Source organism: Chiloscyllium plagiosum, unplaced genomic scaffold (assembly GCF_037043375.1).
Source record: "Chiloscyllium plagiosum isolate Xiang-an unplaced genomic scaffold, Cpla_swu_hap1 HiC_scaffold_17, whole genome shotgun sequence".
NCBI lineage: Eukaryota > Metazoa > Chordata > Chondrichthyes > Orectolobiformes > Hemiscylliidae > Chiloscyllium > Chiloscyllium plagiosum.
Genome location: NW_028270155.1, coordinates 37642390 through 37657385, shown reverse-complemented (window position 1 = coordinate 37657385; position 14996 = coordinate 37642390). Strand labels below are relative to the sequence as shown.

Sequence of the window (14996 nt, the reverse complement as noted above, 5' to 3'; positions counted from 1 at the left end):
GAGATTATCCATTTAGGCCAAAGAAAGAGATTGGGGTACTTTCTGGATAATATGAAATTAAATTACATTACATTACAGTGTGGAAACAGGCCCTTCGGCCCAACAAGTCCACACCGACCCGCCAAAGTGCAACCCACCCATACCCCTATATTTACCCCTTACCTAACACTACAGGCAATTTAACATGGCCAATTCACCTGACCTGCACATCTTTAGACAGTGGGTGGAAACCGGAGCACCCGGAGGAAACCCACGCAGACACGGGGAGAACTTGCAAACTCCATACAGTCAGTCGCCTGAGGCGGGAATTGAACCCGGGTCTCAGGTGCTGTGAGGCAGCAGGGCTAACCACTGTGCCACCGTGCTGCCCACAATGCAGTGGATGTCCAAAGAGACTTGGTGGTTTAGGTGCATAGATCTTTAAAATGTCATGAACGGTACAGAAAATAATAAGCTAATGGGTGCAGGTCTTTTTATCCGGAGGACTGGCGAACAAGGATGCAGGAGTTAATCACAGACATGATGGGCCAAAGGGACTGTTTCTGTTCTCCAATTTCCATGTTAGTTGTACAAAAAGCTGGTTATACTTCACTTGGAGTACTGAGAGCAGAGTGAGCACTTCACTTTTGGAAGGATATATTGGCCTTGGAGTGTAAAATTTATGTTTACAAGAAAACCTCTGCAATCCATGTTTCAAAATTATGAGCAGATATTTTACAAATTAGGCCTGTTTTCTCCAGAATTCAGAAGATTAAGAGGTGATCTGATGGAAGTGTTCAAGAAAAGACAGTGTAGGTAATCTATTTCTTTAGTTGAAGATTCCAGAACTAGGGAGCATAGTCAAATTGTTTCAGAATAGATATTCAAAAGCAATTCTACACTAAAAAAACGGTAGATGTTTGGGCCTCTTTTTCACAATGGCCATGGATGCTGAGTGAGTTAATTGTAAATTTGAGAGGCTTATGGGTCAAAGGCAAGCATATGGAGTGAGACCACAGATTAGTCATGCTTTCATTGAAAGGTTAAACAGGTTTGAGGGGTTGAATGGCTGCATCCTGTTCGTATGTTCCCAAGTGTATTCTGAAAATTGACAAAGAGGGTCTTGAAAGCAGGAAACTATTTGCAGGAGCAGAAATATCATTCCTCAACTGCTTGATCAAAAACAATTAAATTTGTGTTGCAACCCATCTGATTTTATATGTAGAAGCATAATGTACATTGACAGGATATGCCATTTGAGCCTGTTATTTTTGTGTTGCCAAGAAATACAAAGGAACTGTTTCCTGTAGCAGAAAACCATTGTTTAAAAACGTCCAACACCTTAACAGGAAGTTCAGACATCGAGGAGCAACTTTTAGTTCTGAGCAATGTTAAAAGTTCTGTAGAAATGTTGCTAAAATATCTGGATATCCTAGTGTTGCTGAGTTTAATGCAGTGTTTTGAAAAATATACAACTATACCTTCTTATCAAGAGAGAGCTGAGCAGTTAATGAAAACTACTGCCTTGATTGATGGGTAGGTAAATTATTCTGCAATTTTAACACATTATAACTAGATCACGCTTTCAACTTTAAGGCTTCACTGAATAAGAAAAATACATCTTATGTTTTTACAATTAATTTAGTTAAACAGATGTAACTGATATTTTGATTATCCTGCAATGAGTCCAGAGTTCAGTTGTTCTAGTGAAAAAGCAAATATTGTAAATATTCATGTATATGTTGATACCTAAAGTGTACACACATGTAGAATCTGACTCTGGTTTTTCAGTGATTATCTATTAATTATTTACCAATAATTTAAAGGAATCTGTAGGAATTTTTTTTAAGGTTTTCTCTCCACCAGTTCTAGTAAAATAATTTAGCCAATTGCCAAGACTTGTGATGATCTATCACGATGTCTTCAAGATAAAATGGCAAGTACATGGCTCAATTTAGACAAGTGGAAGATGTGGCAGAATGGGTTAATCAACATTGCAGATTGGCCATATTAATACCCAGGAACCACCTGAATGCATCCTCAAAGACACAAGAGAAAAGATGGTATTTCAGATTTGCAGGCTAGTGCCATAATCATAAGAAGGTGTAATTTCACAGCATCTGCCACCTGAATTGGACAACAAAGTCGGAGACAAATGGGGAGGAAGGATAGGCAAGGACAGGCGAATGAACACAATGGGGCTGGTGGGCTGAAATATGTTTATTTCAATGCAAGGAGTATAATGGATAAGGCAGCATCCAAGGAGCAGGAGAATCGACGTTTCAGGCATAAGCCCTTCTTCAGGAATGAGGAAAGTGTGTCCAGCAGGCTAAGATAAAAGGTAGGGAGGGGACTTGGGGGAGGGGCTTTGGAAATGCGATAGGTGGAGGGAGGTCAAGGTAAGGGTGATAGGCCGGAGTGGGGTGGGGGCCGAGAGGTCAGGAAGATGATTGCAGGTTAGGAAGGCGGTGCTGAGTTCGAGGGATTTGACTGAGACAAGGTGATATATTTCCCTCCCCTCCCCTATCAGCGTTCCGAAAAGACCACTCCCTCCGTGACTCCCTTGTCAGGTCCACACCCCCCACCAACCCAACCTCCACTCCTGGCACCTTCCCCTGCAACCGCAAGAAATGCAAAACTTGCACCCACATCTCCCCCCTTACTTCCCTCCAAGGCCCCAAGGGACACTTCCATATCCGCCACAAATTCACCTGCACCTCCACACACATCATCTATTACATCCGCTGCACCCGATGTGGCCTCCTCTATATTGGGGAGACAGGCCGCCTACTTGCGGAACGTTTCAGAGAACACCTCTGGGACACCCGGACCAACCAACCCAACCACCCCATGGCCCAACACTTTAACTCCACCTCCCACTCCACCAAGGACATGCAGGTCCTTGGACTCCTCCATTGCCAGACCATGGCAACACGACGGTTGGAGGAAGAGCGCCTCATCTTCTGCCTGGGAACCCTCCAACCACAAGGGATGAACTCAGATTTCTCCAGTTTCCTCATTTCCCCTTCCCCCACCTTGTCTCAGTCAAATCCCTCGAACTCAGCACCACCTTCCTAACCTGCAATCATCTTCCTGACCTCTCCGCCCCCACCCCACTCCGGCCTATCACCCTCACCTTGACCTCCCTCCACCTATCGCATTTCCAAAGTCCCTCCCGCAAGTCCCTCCTCCCTACCTTTTATCTTAGCCTGCTGGACACACTTTCCTCATTCCTGAAGAAGGGCTTATGTCCGAAACGTCGATTCTCCTGTTCCTTGGATGCTGCCTGACCTGCTGCGCTTTTCCAGCAACACATTTTCAGCTCTGATCTCCAGCATCTGCAGTCCTCACTTTCTCTAATGGATAAGGCAGATGAGCTTAGAGCCTGGATCAGTACGTAGGACTATGATGTTATGGCCATTACAGTGCCCTAGTTGGTGGGGAAATGCAGAATAGGAGTGGCTGCTTAACATTGATGCTTTTGACAAGATAGGGAGGTAAAAAAACATGGAGAAGTTGCATTATGGGAGAATGTTGCAGCTATTTTTGGGGAAACCAACTGGAGGACTGATCCACTGAGGCAGTAGCACTCCCTGGAAAAACCACTGAGACATTGAGGAACAAATATGTCGGCAGATTATGGAAGGATGCAATAACAACAGGATTGTCAGACAGGGTGACTTTAACTTACCCAGTATTGACTGGGACTTCTTTAGAGCAAGAGGCTTAGCTGAGGTAAAATTTTTTTAGGTACAGCCAAGATGGTTTCTTAAAAAAATGTGAATAGTCCAACTAGAGGAGGGGTCATACTGGACCTTGTTTTGGCAAATGAGCCTGGCCAGGTAATTGACCTTGGAGTGGGAGAACATTTTGGAAATAGTGATCACAACTCCTTAAGTTTTAAGATAACTGAATGAGGACAAGTCAGGACCTTGCAGGAAGATACAAAATTGGGGGGGGGAGGGCAAATTATGACAGTATTAGGCTGAAGCTAGGGAGAGTTAGTTAGGGCCAGCTGATATTGGCTAAGTCCACATTTGACATGCGAAAGCTGTTTAAATGCCGAGTGATCAAGTTCAGGACTGGCATGTTCCAGTAAGGAGGAAGGACAAGGACAGCCAGGTATGGGACCTGTGGATGAGGAGGGAGGTTGTGAATTTAGTCAAAAAGAGAAAGGAGACATACGTAAAGTTTAGAAAGTTAATATAACAAAAGCAAGAAAGAACTCAGGCAGGAAATTTGAGTACAGTTAAAAACAATCCCAAAGCATTTAATACATACATTAAAAGCAAGAGAAAATTAAGGATAGGTAGGAACACTCGAGGATAAAGGAGGGAACTTGAAGGCAGAGGAGATGGGTAAGATCCTAAATGAGTGCTTTGTATCAGTCTTCACAAAGGAGGATAGTGGGATTAGTGGGGGATGTGTTAATACACTGGGGCATTTTGAGGTCAAGAAAGAAGTGGTGTTGGGTCTCTTGAAGAGCATTAAGGAGGATAAGTCGCCATGGCCCAATGGAATCTACCCAAGGTTATTGAGAGAAGCAAGAGAGGAGGGCGTTGACCAAGATCTTTGTATCCTTGCTAGCATCTGGAGAGGCCCCTGAGGACTGGCAAGTAGCTAATATTGTTCCTCTGTTCAAGGAGGGAAATAGACATAATCTGGGAAATTATAGACCGGTGAGTCTTTCCTCAGCGGTTGGGAAACTATTGGAGAGGATTCTTCAAGATAGGATTTACATGCATTTTGAAAAGCATGATCTAATTAGAGACAGTCAGCGTGGCTTTGTGCAGGGTGAGTCTTGACTTACTAACTTAACCTTTTTTTTAAGGAGGTGGCAAACATGATTAATAAGAATGTAGTAGGGGATATTGTTTACATGGATTTTAGTAAGGCTATCAACAAGGTCCCTCATGGTAGGCTCGAAGATTAAGATGCATGGGATCCATGGTGACTTGGCCACATGCATTCAAAATTGGCTTGCCTATAGAAGGTAGAGGGTGGTGGTAGAAGGGTGATTTTGCTGGCTGGAGATCTGTGTCCAGTGGTGTTCCGCAGGAATCTGTACTGGGGCCTCTGCTGTTTGTGATATACATAAATGACTTGGATGAAAGTGTAGATGGGTGGGTTAGTAAGCTTGCAGATGATATAAAGATCTGGGGAGTTGTGAATAGTATAGACTGTTGTCAAAGGATACAGCGGGACAGAGATCAGTTGCAGATATGGGCAGAGAAATGGCCGATGGAGTTTAATCGAGGTTAGTGTGAGGTGCTGCGCAGTGGAAGATCAAAGCTTAAAGAAAGGTATACAGTTAATAGCAGGACCCTGAACAGCATTGATGTACATAGGGATTTTGAGCTTCAGGTCCATAGATCCCTGGCCACTCAAGTGGATTGTGTGGTAAGGAAGGTATATGGCATGCTTGCCTTTATTGGTCAGGGCATTAAGTACTAGAGTCAGGATGTCATGTTGCAGCTTTGTAAGACTTTGGTTAGGTCACACTTTGAGTATTGCATTCAATTCTGGTCACCACATTACAGGAGAGATATGGATTGTTTGAAGAGGATGCAGAAAAGGTTTACCAGGATGCTGCGGGGATTAGAGGGTATGAACTATCAATAGAAGCTAGGAAAACTCAGGTTGGAGCAACGGAGGCTGAGGGGAGACTTGATAGAAGTCTATAAAATTCTGAGATGTATAGATAGGGTTGACGGTCAGAATTTTTTTCCCAGCATTCAAATGGCTAATACTAGGGACATACTTTTAAGGTGGGAAGGGGAAAGTTTAAAGGAGATGTGAGGGGCAAGTTTTATTACATAGTGGTAGGAGTCTGGGACGCACTACTGGGGTGGTGGTGGAGGTAGGTATGATAGGGGCGTTTAAGGGACTTTTAGCTAAGCACATGCATATGCAAGGGATGGAGGGATATGGACCAAGGACAGGCAGAAGAAATTAATTTGGTGTCATGTTAGGCACAACATCATGGGCCAAAGGGTCGATTCCTGTGCTGTACTATCAAGCCAGACTTGTAACCGTAGCTGGTTCTTTCTCCACTGAATGCCAGCATTGTTTATTTAGATTTCCAGTATCTACAGTATTTTGCCTTCATTATGCTCATTGGTTGGTAAGCAACTTTATTAGATTTTTTTTTAAAAGAAGTATTTTAGCTGAAAATTACCAGGAGTGAGAGTTTTGGCCAATATGAAAACATATTATACATAAGCCAAAGTAGAGTAAGAGAGGTAGGGTAAAGTAAGGGCAGTAAATTACTCAGGTCAATCATGTGGAATGAGTGGCCTATAATATTTGGGAAGTCATGGACCCTTTTGGAGTCCTAGAGGACCTCGTGCAGAAAATGAAGGTTTCAGAACTCAAGCAGCAGCTCAAGGTACTGTGGCACATCCGTGAGGCTGAGTGTTACACGGATAGTAAGTTCAAAGAAATGGTCACACCACAACTTAAAGGCCTGGAGGGAGGAAATGGGTGACCATTAGGCACTCCAATGGAAATGTGTAGGGGCTCCAGCTCACAGACTGGTTTTCTATTTTGGAAACTGATGAGGGCATTACTTCCTCAAGGGAATGCAATCAGAGCTACATTTGTGGCAATGCAAGTGGCTCAGCTGTATGTGGAGGAGGAGGAGGACAAAAGGGAGCGCAATAAAAACTGGATTTATTAGTTAAGGGAATAGGCAGGCATTTCTGTGGTCATATATGTAACTCTGGGATGAAAGTTGTCTCACTGGTACTCGAGTCAAGTATGTCATAAAGCGGCTGTAGGACACCCTTCTGAAGGAGAGGGTGGACTGCCAGAGACTGGTATTAATGTGGACACAATGAGTTGGGTCGAGAGCATATTTGGTTCCCACACCTCTGCGTGGGACCACAAGTGGACAGTAGATAATATCAGAATTCACAAAATACTTGGAGATACAGTGGTCAAAGAAAGAAAGAAAATAAGTCTAAATCAGGATTGCTTTGTTTGTATGTGACTGCGCAATGTATATTAAGTAAGATTGGGAAGTTAAAGGTGCAGAATGCTGTATAGCAATAACAGAGATCTGGTTCAGGATCTGTTCCATACAGGCTATGCAGCCACTCAAATGTTCCACACACACTGATCAGCATCACAATGCAATTCCCATCATTAACTTCTGCTTTCAGAGCTGCTACTGCATGCACAGCTCTGAGATTCATACAGCAGAAAAAATAATTAAAGGGATCATTGGGCAAGACTGGGTGTTAAATATTCCTGGGTACAACGTATTCAGACAAGATAGAAAAGGAGACGGGGTAGCAGTTTTGTTTAAGGAAGACATTACAGTGCTGGAAAAAGATGATGTATTAGAGGATTCAAGGACAGAATCAATTTGACGCAAGCTAAAAAACAAAATGGGTGGAGTTGCAATGCTCGGTTTAGTTTATCAACCACCAACTTGTGGGGGATGCCAATATTGTATAGCTATTATAATGAGGGACTTTATTTTACCCAAATAAAAACTAGGATACTGATAGTGTTGGGGGCAGCACGGAACCTGGTGTTCTGTGCCTTGTTTACCTTGTCCACCCCAGCCCAATACCGGCACCTCCACAACATGTTCCTGGATTGTGTTACGACAGCATTGTATGGCCAGTTCAACAATAAAGAATGCACTGTTGAACCTGGTTCTTGGAAATGAGATGGGCCAAGTGCAGTGAGGGTCAATTGGGGAATATCTGAGACGATGATCATTGCATCATCAGGTTCAGGATAATGATGCGGAATAACAGTCAATCCAGAATAAGAAAAATCAATTAGCAGAGAGCTGACTGAGGACGCAATGGCCTCATGGTATCATTACTATTCTGTTAATCCAGAAATTCCAGTAACATTGTGGGAGCCTGGGTTCAAATCCTGCCATGGTGGAATTTGAATTTAATACATTTTTTTAATGGAAATAATAAGCTAATGGTGACAATGAAGCCATTGTTGATTATCAGGGCAAATGAATCTGGTTCACTAAGTGGCCGACAAGTGACTCCAGACCCATTGCACTGTGGTTGACTCTTAACTGCTCTCTGGGCAATTAGGGACCAACAATAAATGCTGGTTTAGTAATGCCTAATTTTTTTTTAAAAAAGAAAACTACATCGGGACAAGAACTAAGCTAGGGAGGATAGACTGGAAAATGAGGGTAGTAGAGCAAATTAATTGACCAATAGACTATCATCAAAGAGCAAGTGGTGTGGGTACAATTGAGGTCTTTATATTGCCTCAAATAGGGAAGGTGGGACAAACACATCCAGAGTTCCTTGAATGCCAAAGGGGAGAGAAAATAACGAAGAAAAAATTGTACTTATGACAATACAACTGAGAACTGAGAGGAGGGAAAAAAACAAATAAGGGAAGCAAAGAGAAAGTTGAGGAAAGGGCAGTTAACAAAGTCTTCTATAAATAGTGAAACAGTCATGAAAAGAGTAGAACAAATTAGAGTTTGTAAAAAGGATTTCTACGTGGATGCAATATTCACTATTAAATGAATATTTCTTTACCAAAGAGAGATGGTGACAAAAGAGGGAATTTGGTCACTAGAAGGGGTCAAAATTGATTGGGCAGCCACACAGGACAGACTGTTTGTAGTTGACAAGGGAGTGGGACCCAGATGAGATACAACAAAGGATATTGAAGGAAGTAAAGGTGAAAGTTGCAGGGGCACTGACTATAATCTTTCTAGACTTGGGAAGGTGCCAGAAGACAGGAGACTTGCAAACATTATGGTTCAAGAAATGTAGTAAGGATAAGTGCAGCAATTACAGTTTAACTCCAGTGATGGGAATTATTATTTGGGATTGAATCAATAGTCACATGGAAAATGTTCAGTTGATTAGCAAAAGTCGGCATGGATTTATGGAGGAGTAATCATGCTACACTAACTTGCTGGAGTTTTTGAGGAGGTAACAGAGAGTCAATGAGGGTAATGCTGTTGATGTGTACTTGGGCTTCCAGATGGAGTTTGATACAGTGCCACATTACAAACTTGGGTCAAAAATAATAGAGCATGGAATATAACAAAAGGGGTATTAGAAATATTGAGACAGAATTGACAGTGACAGGAAATAGTAATTTTCAAAGGATTTGGAAAAATGTCATGGAGTTCCCCAGCAAAATTGATTCTTGCTTTTTCTAATATGCATTAATTGTCTACGTATTGGCATGAAGGAAACAATTCTAAGTTTGTAGATGATATAAAACTTGGAAGAATTGAAATATCTGTAGAATATTATAGATGAAGGCAAGTAAATGGATTGGGCAGATAGGTGGCAGATGAGATTCATTGCAGAGAAGTGTAAGGTGATGTATTTTGTCGGAAAACATTGAAAGACCATACAAAATAGGAGGTACAATTCTAAAGGGGTTGCAGAAGCAAAGGAACAAGGGTGTACATCTGTACAGATTATTGAAGGTGACAGGAGAGATAGAGAGAAGTTACTAGAGCAGACAGTATTCAAAGCTTTACTTATGGGTGTGTAGAGTACAACGGAAAGAAGATGGTGTTAAACTTGCATAAGACACTTGTTAGATCTCAACTATCATAATGTGTAACAATCTGGGTGCAACATTATAGATAGGACGTGAGTGGCTTTTGCCCGAAACGTTGATTTTCCTGCTTCTTGGATGCTACCTGACCTGCTGTGCTTTTCCAGCACCACTCTAATGTAGACTAGATTAGATTACTTACAGTGTGGAAACAGGCCCTTCGGCCCAACAAGTCCACATCAACCCTCCGAAGAGTAACCCACCCAAACCCATTCCCTTACATTTGCCCCTTCACCAAACACTACGGGCAATTTAGCATGGTCAATTCACCTACCCTGCACAGAATGTGCAAACTCCACATAGACAGTTGCCCGAGGTGGGAATTGAACCCAGGTCTCTGGTGCTGTGAGGCAGCAGTGCTAACCACTGTGCCACCATGCCGCCCAGTAAGCACATTGTAGAGAGTGCAGAAGCAGTCTACATGAATGGTTCCAGGAAGGAGAAACTTCAGTTATCAGGACAGATTGAAGATATGGGTGTGTTCTCTTTGGACAGACAAAGGCTAAAAGGAGATCTGATCGAGGTTGGTAAAATCACAAGCAGGCTAGATAGGATAGATAGTGAGTAACTGCTCCCACTTGTATCAGAAACAGGAATGAGAGGGCATAAATTTGAAATGATTTGCAAAAAGAACAAATACGATGTGAGTAAAAGTCTTTTTCATTAGTTGAGTACTTAGGGTAAGAAATGCATTGCCTGGAAGTATGGATGAGACAGTCCCACCCTTAATGATGTAGTCTGTGATAAGAGCAGGCCAGAGGTCAGGAATTGTATTGTGAATAACACCTCCAATCTCCTAAGTGCCTGCTCACCACCTACAAGACACAAGTGTCTTATGCAAGTTTAATACTCTCTATTTGCCCGGCTGAGTGTAGCTTCAACAACATTTGAGAAACTCAGCACGAACCAGGACAATGCAGCCTGCTTGCTCAGCATCCCATCTGTCCATCCTTCAATGTTCACTCCCTTCAAAGTGATGCACAGTGGCAGTAGTGTGTACCTTGAAGAAGAGTAACTCACCATGACCTTCCCAACATTTGACCTGTACCACCTAGAAAGTCAAGTGAAGCAGTTATGTGGGAGCCTGCAAGTTCCCCTCCAAGCCACTCACCATCCTGACTTGGAAATATGTGGCTATTCCACCAGTGTCACAGGAAATCCCTTCCCAATAGCACAGCGGTGTCCCTACAGCCCAAGGACTGCAATAGTTTAAGAAGGCAGCTTCTCAGGGAAATTGGGGATGGGCAATAAATGTTGACCTAGCCAACAAAGCCCACATCTCATGAAAAAATTAATAAAAAATGTTAGCATTTTTCCCATGGGTCATAGATGAATGAAATTAATAACTTTTCTTTTGACAGTATTGGGATTACATGGAATTTCGAGTGTGCACTAATAGTACAGAACTCAATTATTTGTGCAATTATGTTTCCAAAGTGACTAATACTACCAAAGGTGATGAAGATGTTGTGGAATGATTATACAACTAAGCTATTGGAGTGAGTTGTTTGATGATTCAGACAGTGATCTGAGTGACTTTACAGCAATGCACTGTAATGTGATGTAGTGAACTTAATATGGCATATATTTATATTGTGTTGGATAATAGGAGATATACTTTTACATAGTTTTCTAGAATTTAAATGATTTCTTTAGTATTATTACTTGATTCAATTCTTACAAGTTTTTTTTGTGCTCACATCAAATATTCATGTCACTCCTTTAAAAAAAATTTTCCAAGCTAAAGATAACCCCTGAAATAGGGAAGCCTACATATGAAGTAGGTTCTGAGAAAAATATAATTCATTTTTACTTGGATCAATTATCATTTTTGCTCTTGTTTTGCTGGTTTTATTATGAACATAATTAATATTAGTTTTAGATGGCTGTTTTAACAAGTTATAAAAATAAACATCCTTGTCTGATAGGTTGAGTTATGTGCTTCCCAACAAAAGGCTGTTTAACTTTTTGTTTTAATATTGGTTTTGAATAGTGTTGTTCCATTAAATATTATCTTAAAAACTAGCTGTTAATTATCAGCCATTTGAAGTGATTAAATCTGTTTCGATGAAGCTATCCCATTCAATTTCAGACTCCTCAGGATGATTAATATCTAATGTAGCTGTTTTGTTTGGTTGTGTATAGGGAAGGCATAGGTTACATGTGAGAGGAGGAGTTCACTGTATCTTTGTAGCATCTTTGATAGAAAGGTACCTGGGCAATGTTTCCGTCTGTGTTTCTGCTGTTGGATAGTTTTTGAGTGTCTGCCAGGGGCATTTGCAATAATCATGTCTCCACTGACTCAGTTATGCCACTCAACAAGCTTCAATTTGCACTTCATAGGCAAGTCATTGATTGTTCAAGAATGCACATGAAGAATTCTGGCCTCTAGCAAGAAAGACCATTTTATTCTGAGCTCTAATTACTTCCTTGTCTTGTAAGCTAGACAAACATAATCAGATAAAGGCTTTTAAAAGTGACGTCCTATTTTCCATTTCATAAGCACAGCTAACATTAGAATTTTACTGCTGATCGGAACAACCTCCAAAAGGTGAAGTAGAAAGTGGAGGAGAATAGTGAGATCCTAGATCTATAGACCCACTGACAATTCATGAACTTTCCGCTGCACTCACACCATCCTGACAGCTATCAAGGTCATAGCTGGCGTGAACTTTAAATCCACTGACTCATTCAAAGGACCAATAGGAGACCCATGTGGCATCTCCCAGTCCTCCACCCACAAATACTTCTGGGATGTTACTGATGTTATTTTCTTCACATCACAGTTAGTCACATCTATGCCCTGTGAAAAGGAAAGTGCGGCAGCTCAGCCAGTGGAGATTTCCCACATTGCAGATTTCCCGCAGGTGAAGTATTATTACTTATGTTGCTTTGAGAGTGCCCTATTACCAAGCTGCAGAGTTCATCAATAGAAAAGGTGTCCTGGCCATCAATGCAAATTTTTGGAAGTCTGTACCAAAACAACCTAGGAGTTAGCATAATTCTTATCTGCTAGAGAACTCTCAGGTTCCTTATTTGGAATGTCTTCTGACCATGCAGGAACAATTGTTACAATGTACAACTCTGATCACGTTTCCATTAGATCAGAATGGAACAGACCATAGACCTCTTTAAGAAGAGGTTTTGAGCAGGAGGCTATCCAAGAGACCATGATGGAGCAATGCAGTGTCAAGCATGAGAAACCACAGGTAGTTTCATTAAAAGCCACATCCAAGATAAGTGGGTTTGAACTTGGTTTAGTTGTTTACTATTCTATTGATAGCCTGTTAAGCAACTGCTGGTAAATGTAAGGGGCATGTGAATCTTATTATTCTTGCAATCCTTGTTTTTTTTTCTGTTGCTTAATAAGTAGGAACATAGGAACAGAAGTAGGCCATTCAAGCCATCAATCCTACTCCACCATTTAATACAATTAAGGCTAATCGAACACTTAGTACCTTTTACCTACAGTATTCCCATAACCAGGAGAAACATTTTACCTGCTGTATTTATTTAAGTATTTTAAAGAGTTCATTGAGATCTCCTTTCATTCTTCTTCCCAATATCTAGCAGATTTTGATATGTATGGAGGATGCAGAAGCTCACAGACTTGATTGTCAATACTAAAGCAGAGTAAAGGATCCCAGCATGAAACCAAAAAACAAAATTTTGGTAATTTATTTTTGCATCTGTCACAAACCAGTTCACTGAAAAGAGGAAATAGTAGCTGTTCAGCATCTCTGCAAAGGCTTCAGGACTCATGTAGGCAAACATTCTATTCTCTGCAATCAACACTATAAAACATCAATGTACTAATATACTATACTATAAAATAATTTGTTCTCACTTTTAAAGTGTACCTAACTTTCATTATTTCAGACATAATGACATACCGTGGCAGCTGAGGAAGAGAGTGCACAATGATCTTTCTGCAATAGACCTTAAAACATGGAATGTTACCCACACCAACATTGAGAAGCTCCGGGCTGGTCTGATTGGTGCTCAGGTAGCAGATTCTTTACATGCGAAGTATCTATTGATATAATCTTAATGAGGTGGTGAGGAGGTGGAGGTGGGGATAGGAGGAAGGAGAATTGGTTAGGAAATCACCAGAACCAATATTAAGTTTGCAGAAGAGTAATGAAGGTGATCATTTTAACACTCTTAAGGATATATAGCCTGATTATTAAACAGGCCTTTAATTCCTTGTTTCTCTCACTAACTGGAAATCACCTATGCATAACAACAGAAGGAAAGAAAGGGGCTATGATAAAAATCACTTAAGATCACTTGTGGCCTGGAAAAGTAAGCTTCAAGGCAAGGGTGTAATTGATATGTGGAGCTTGTTCAAGGAGCAACTATTGAGTGTCCTTGATAAGTATGTACCCGTCAGGCAGGGAGGAAAGGGTCGTGTGAGGGAGCCGTAGTTTAATAAGGAATTGGAATCCTTGTTAAATGGAAGCGGGCGGCCTATGTAAAGATGAGGCGTGAACGTTCAATTGGGGCGATTGAGAGTTATAAGGTAGCCAGGAAGGACCTGAAGAGAGAGCTAAGAGCAGCAAGGAGGGGACATGAAAGGTCCTTAGTTGGTAGGATTAGGGAAAACCCTAAGGCTTTCTATAGGTATGTCAGGAATAAAAGAATGACTAAGGTAGGAATAGGTCCAGTCAAGGATAGTAGTGGGAAGTTGCGTGTGGAGGCTGAAGAGATTGGGGAGACACTGAATGAATACTTTTCGTCAGTATTCACTCAGGAACAGGACATTGTTGTCGATGTGAGTACCGAGTCACAATTAAGTAGAATGGATGGCTTTGAGGTATGTAGAGAAGAGGTGTTGGAAATCCTGGAAAGGGTGAAAATAGATAAGTCCCCTGGGCCTGATGGCATTTATCCTAGGATTCTCTGGGAAGCAAGGGAGGAGATTGCAGAGCCATTGGCCTTGATTTTTATGTCCTCGTTGTCTACAGGAGTAGTGCCAGAAGATTGGAGGCTAGCAAATGTGGTTCCCTTGTTTAAGAAGGGGAGTAGGGATAACCCTAGTAACTATAGGCCGGTGAGTCTCACTTCTGTTGTGGGTAAAATCTTAGAGAGAATTGTAAGGGATAGGATTTATGAACATCTGGATAGGAATAATGTGATCAAGGATAGTCAGCATGGTTTTGTGAAGGGCAGGTCGTGCCTCACAAACCTTATTGAATTCTTTGAGAATGTGACTAAGGAGGGGACGAGGGGAAAGCAGTAGATGTGGTGTATATGGATTTTAGTAAGGCGTTTGATAAGGTTCCCCATGGTAGACTACTGCAAAAAATACGGAGGTATGGCATTGAGGGTGAGTTGGAGGTTTGGATTAGGAGTTGGTTGGCTGAAAGAAGACAGAGGGTAGTAGTTGATGGCAAAGGTTCATCTTGGAGTGCTGTCACTAGCGGTGTTCCGCAAGGATC

At 41.7% G+C, this 14996-nt stretch overlaps 1 protein-coding gene across 1 annotated transcript in view; it reads left to right on the top strand.

Moving 5' to 3' along the window:
* Positions 1-1340: 1340 nt before the first annotated feature.
* The window catches only part of LOC122558363 (dipeptidase 1-like), a 28566-nt gene continuing 14910 nt past the window's right edge, over positions 1341-14996 (top strand). Inside the window, exons 1-2 of the mRNA XM_043706844.2 lie at positions 1341-1515; positions 13435-13561. Of these exons, the coding sequence (XP_043562779.1) occupies positions 1388-1515; positions 13435-13561 (255 nt within the window). The 5' untranslated portion in view covers positions 1341-1387. The remainder of the gene's footprint in view (positions 1516-13434; positions 13562-14996) is intronic.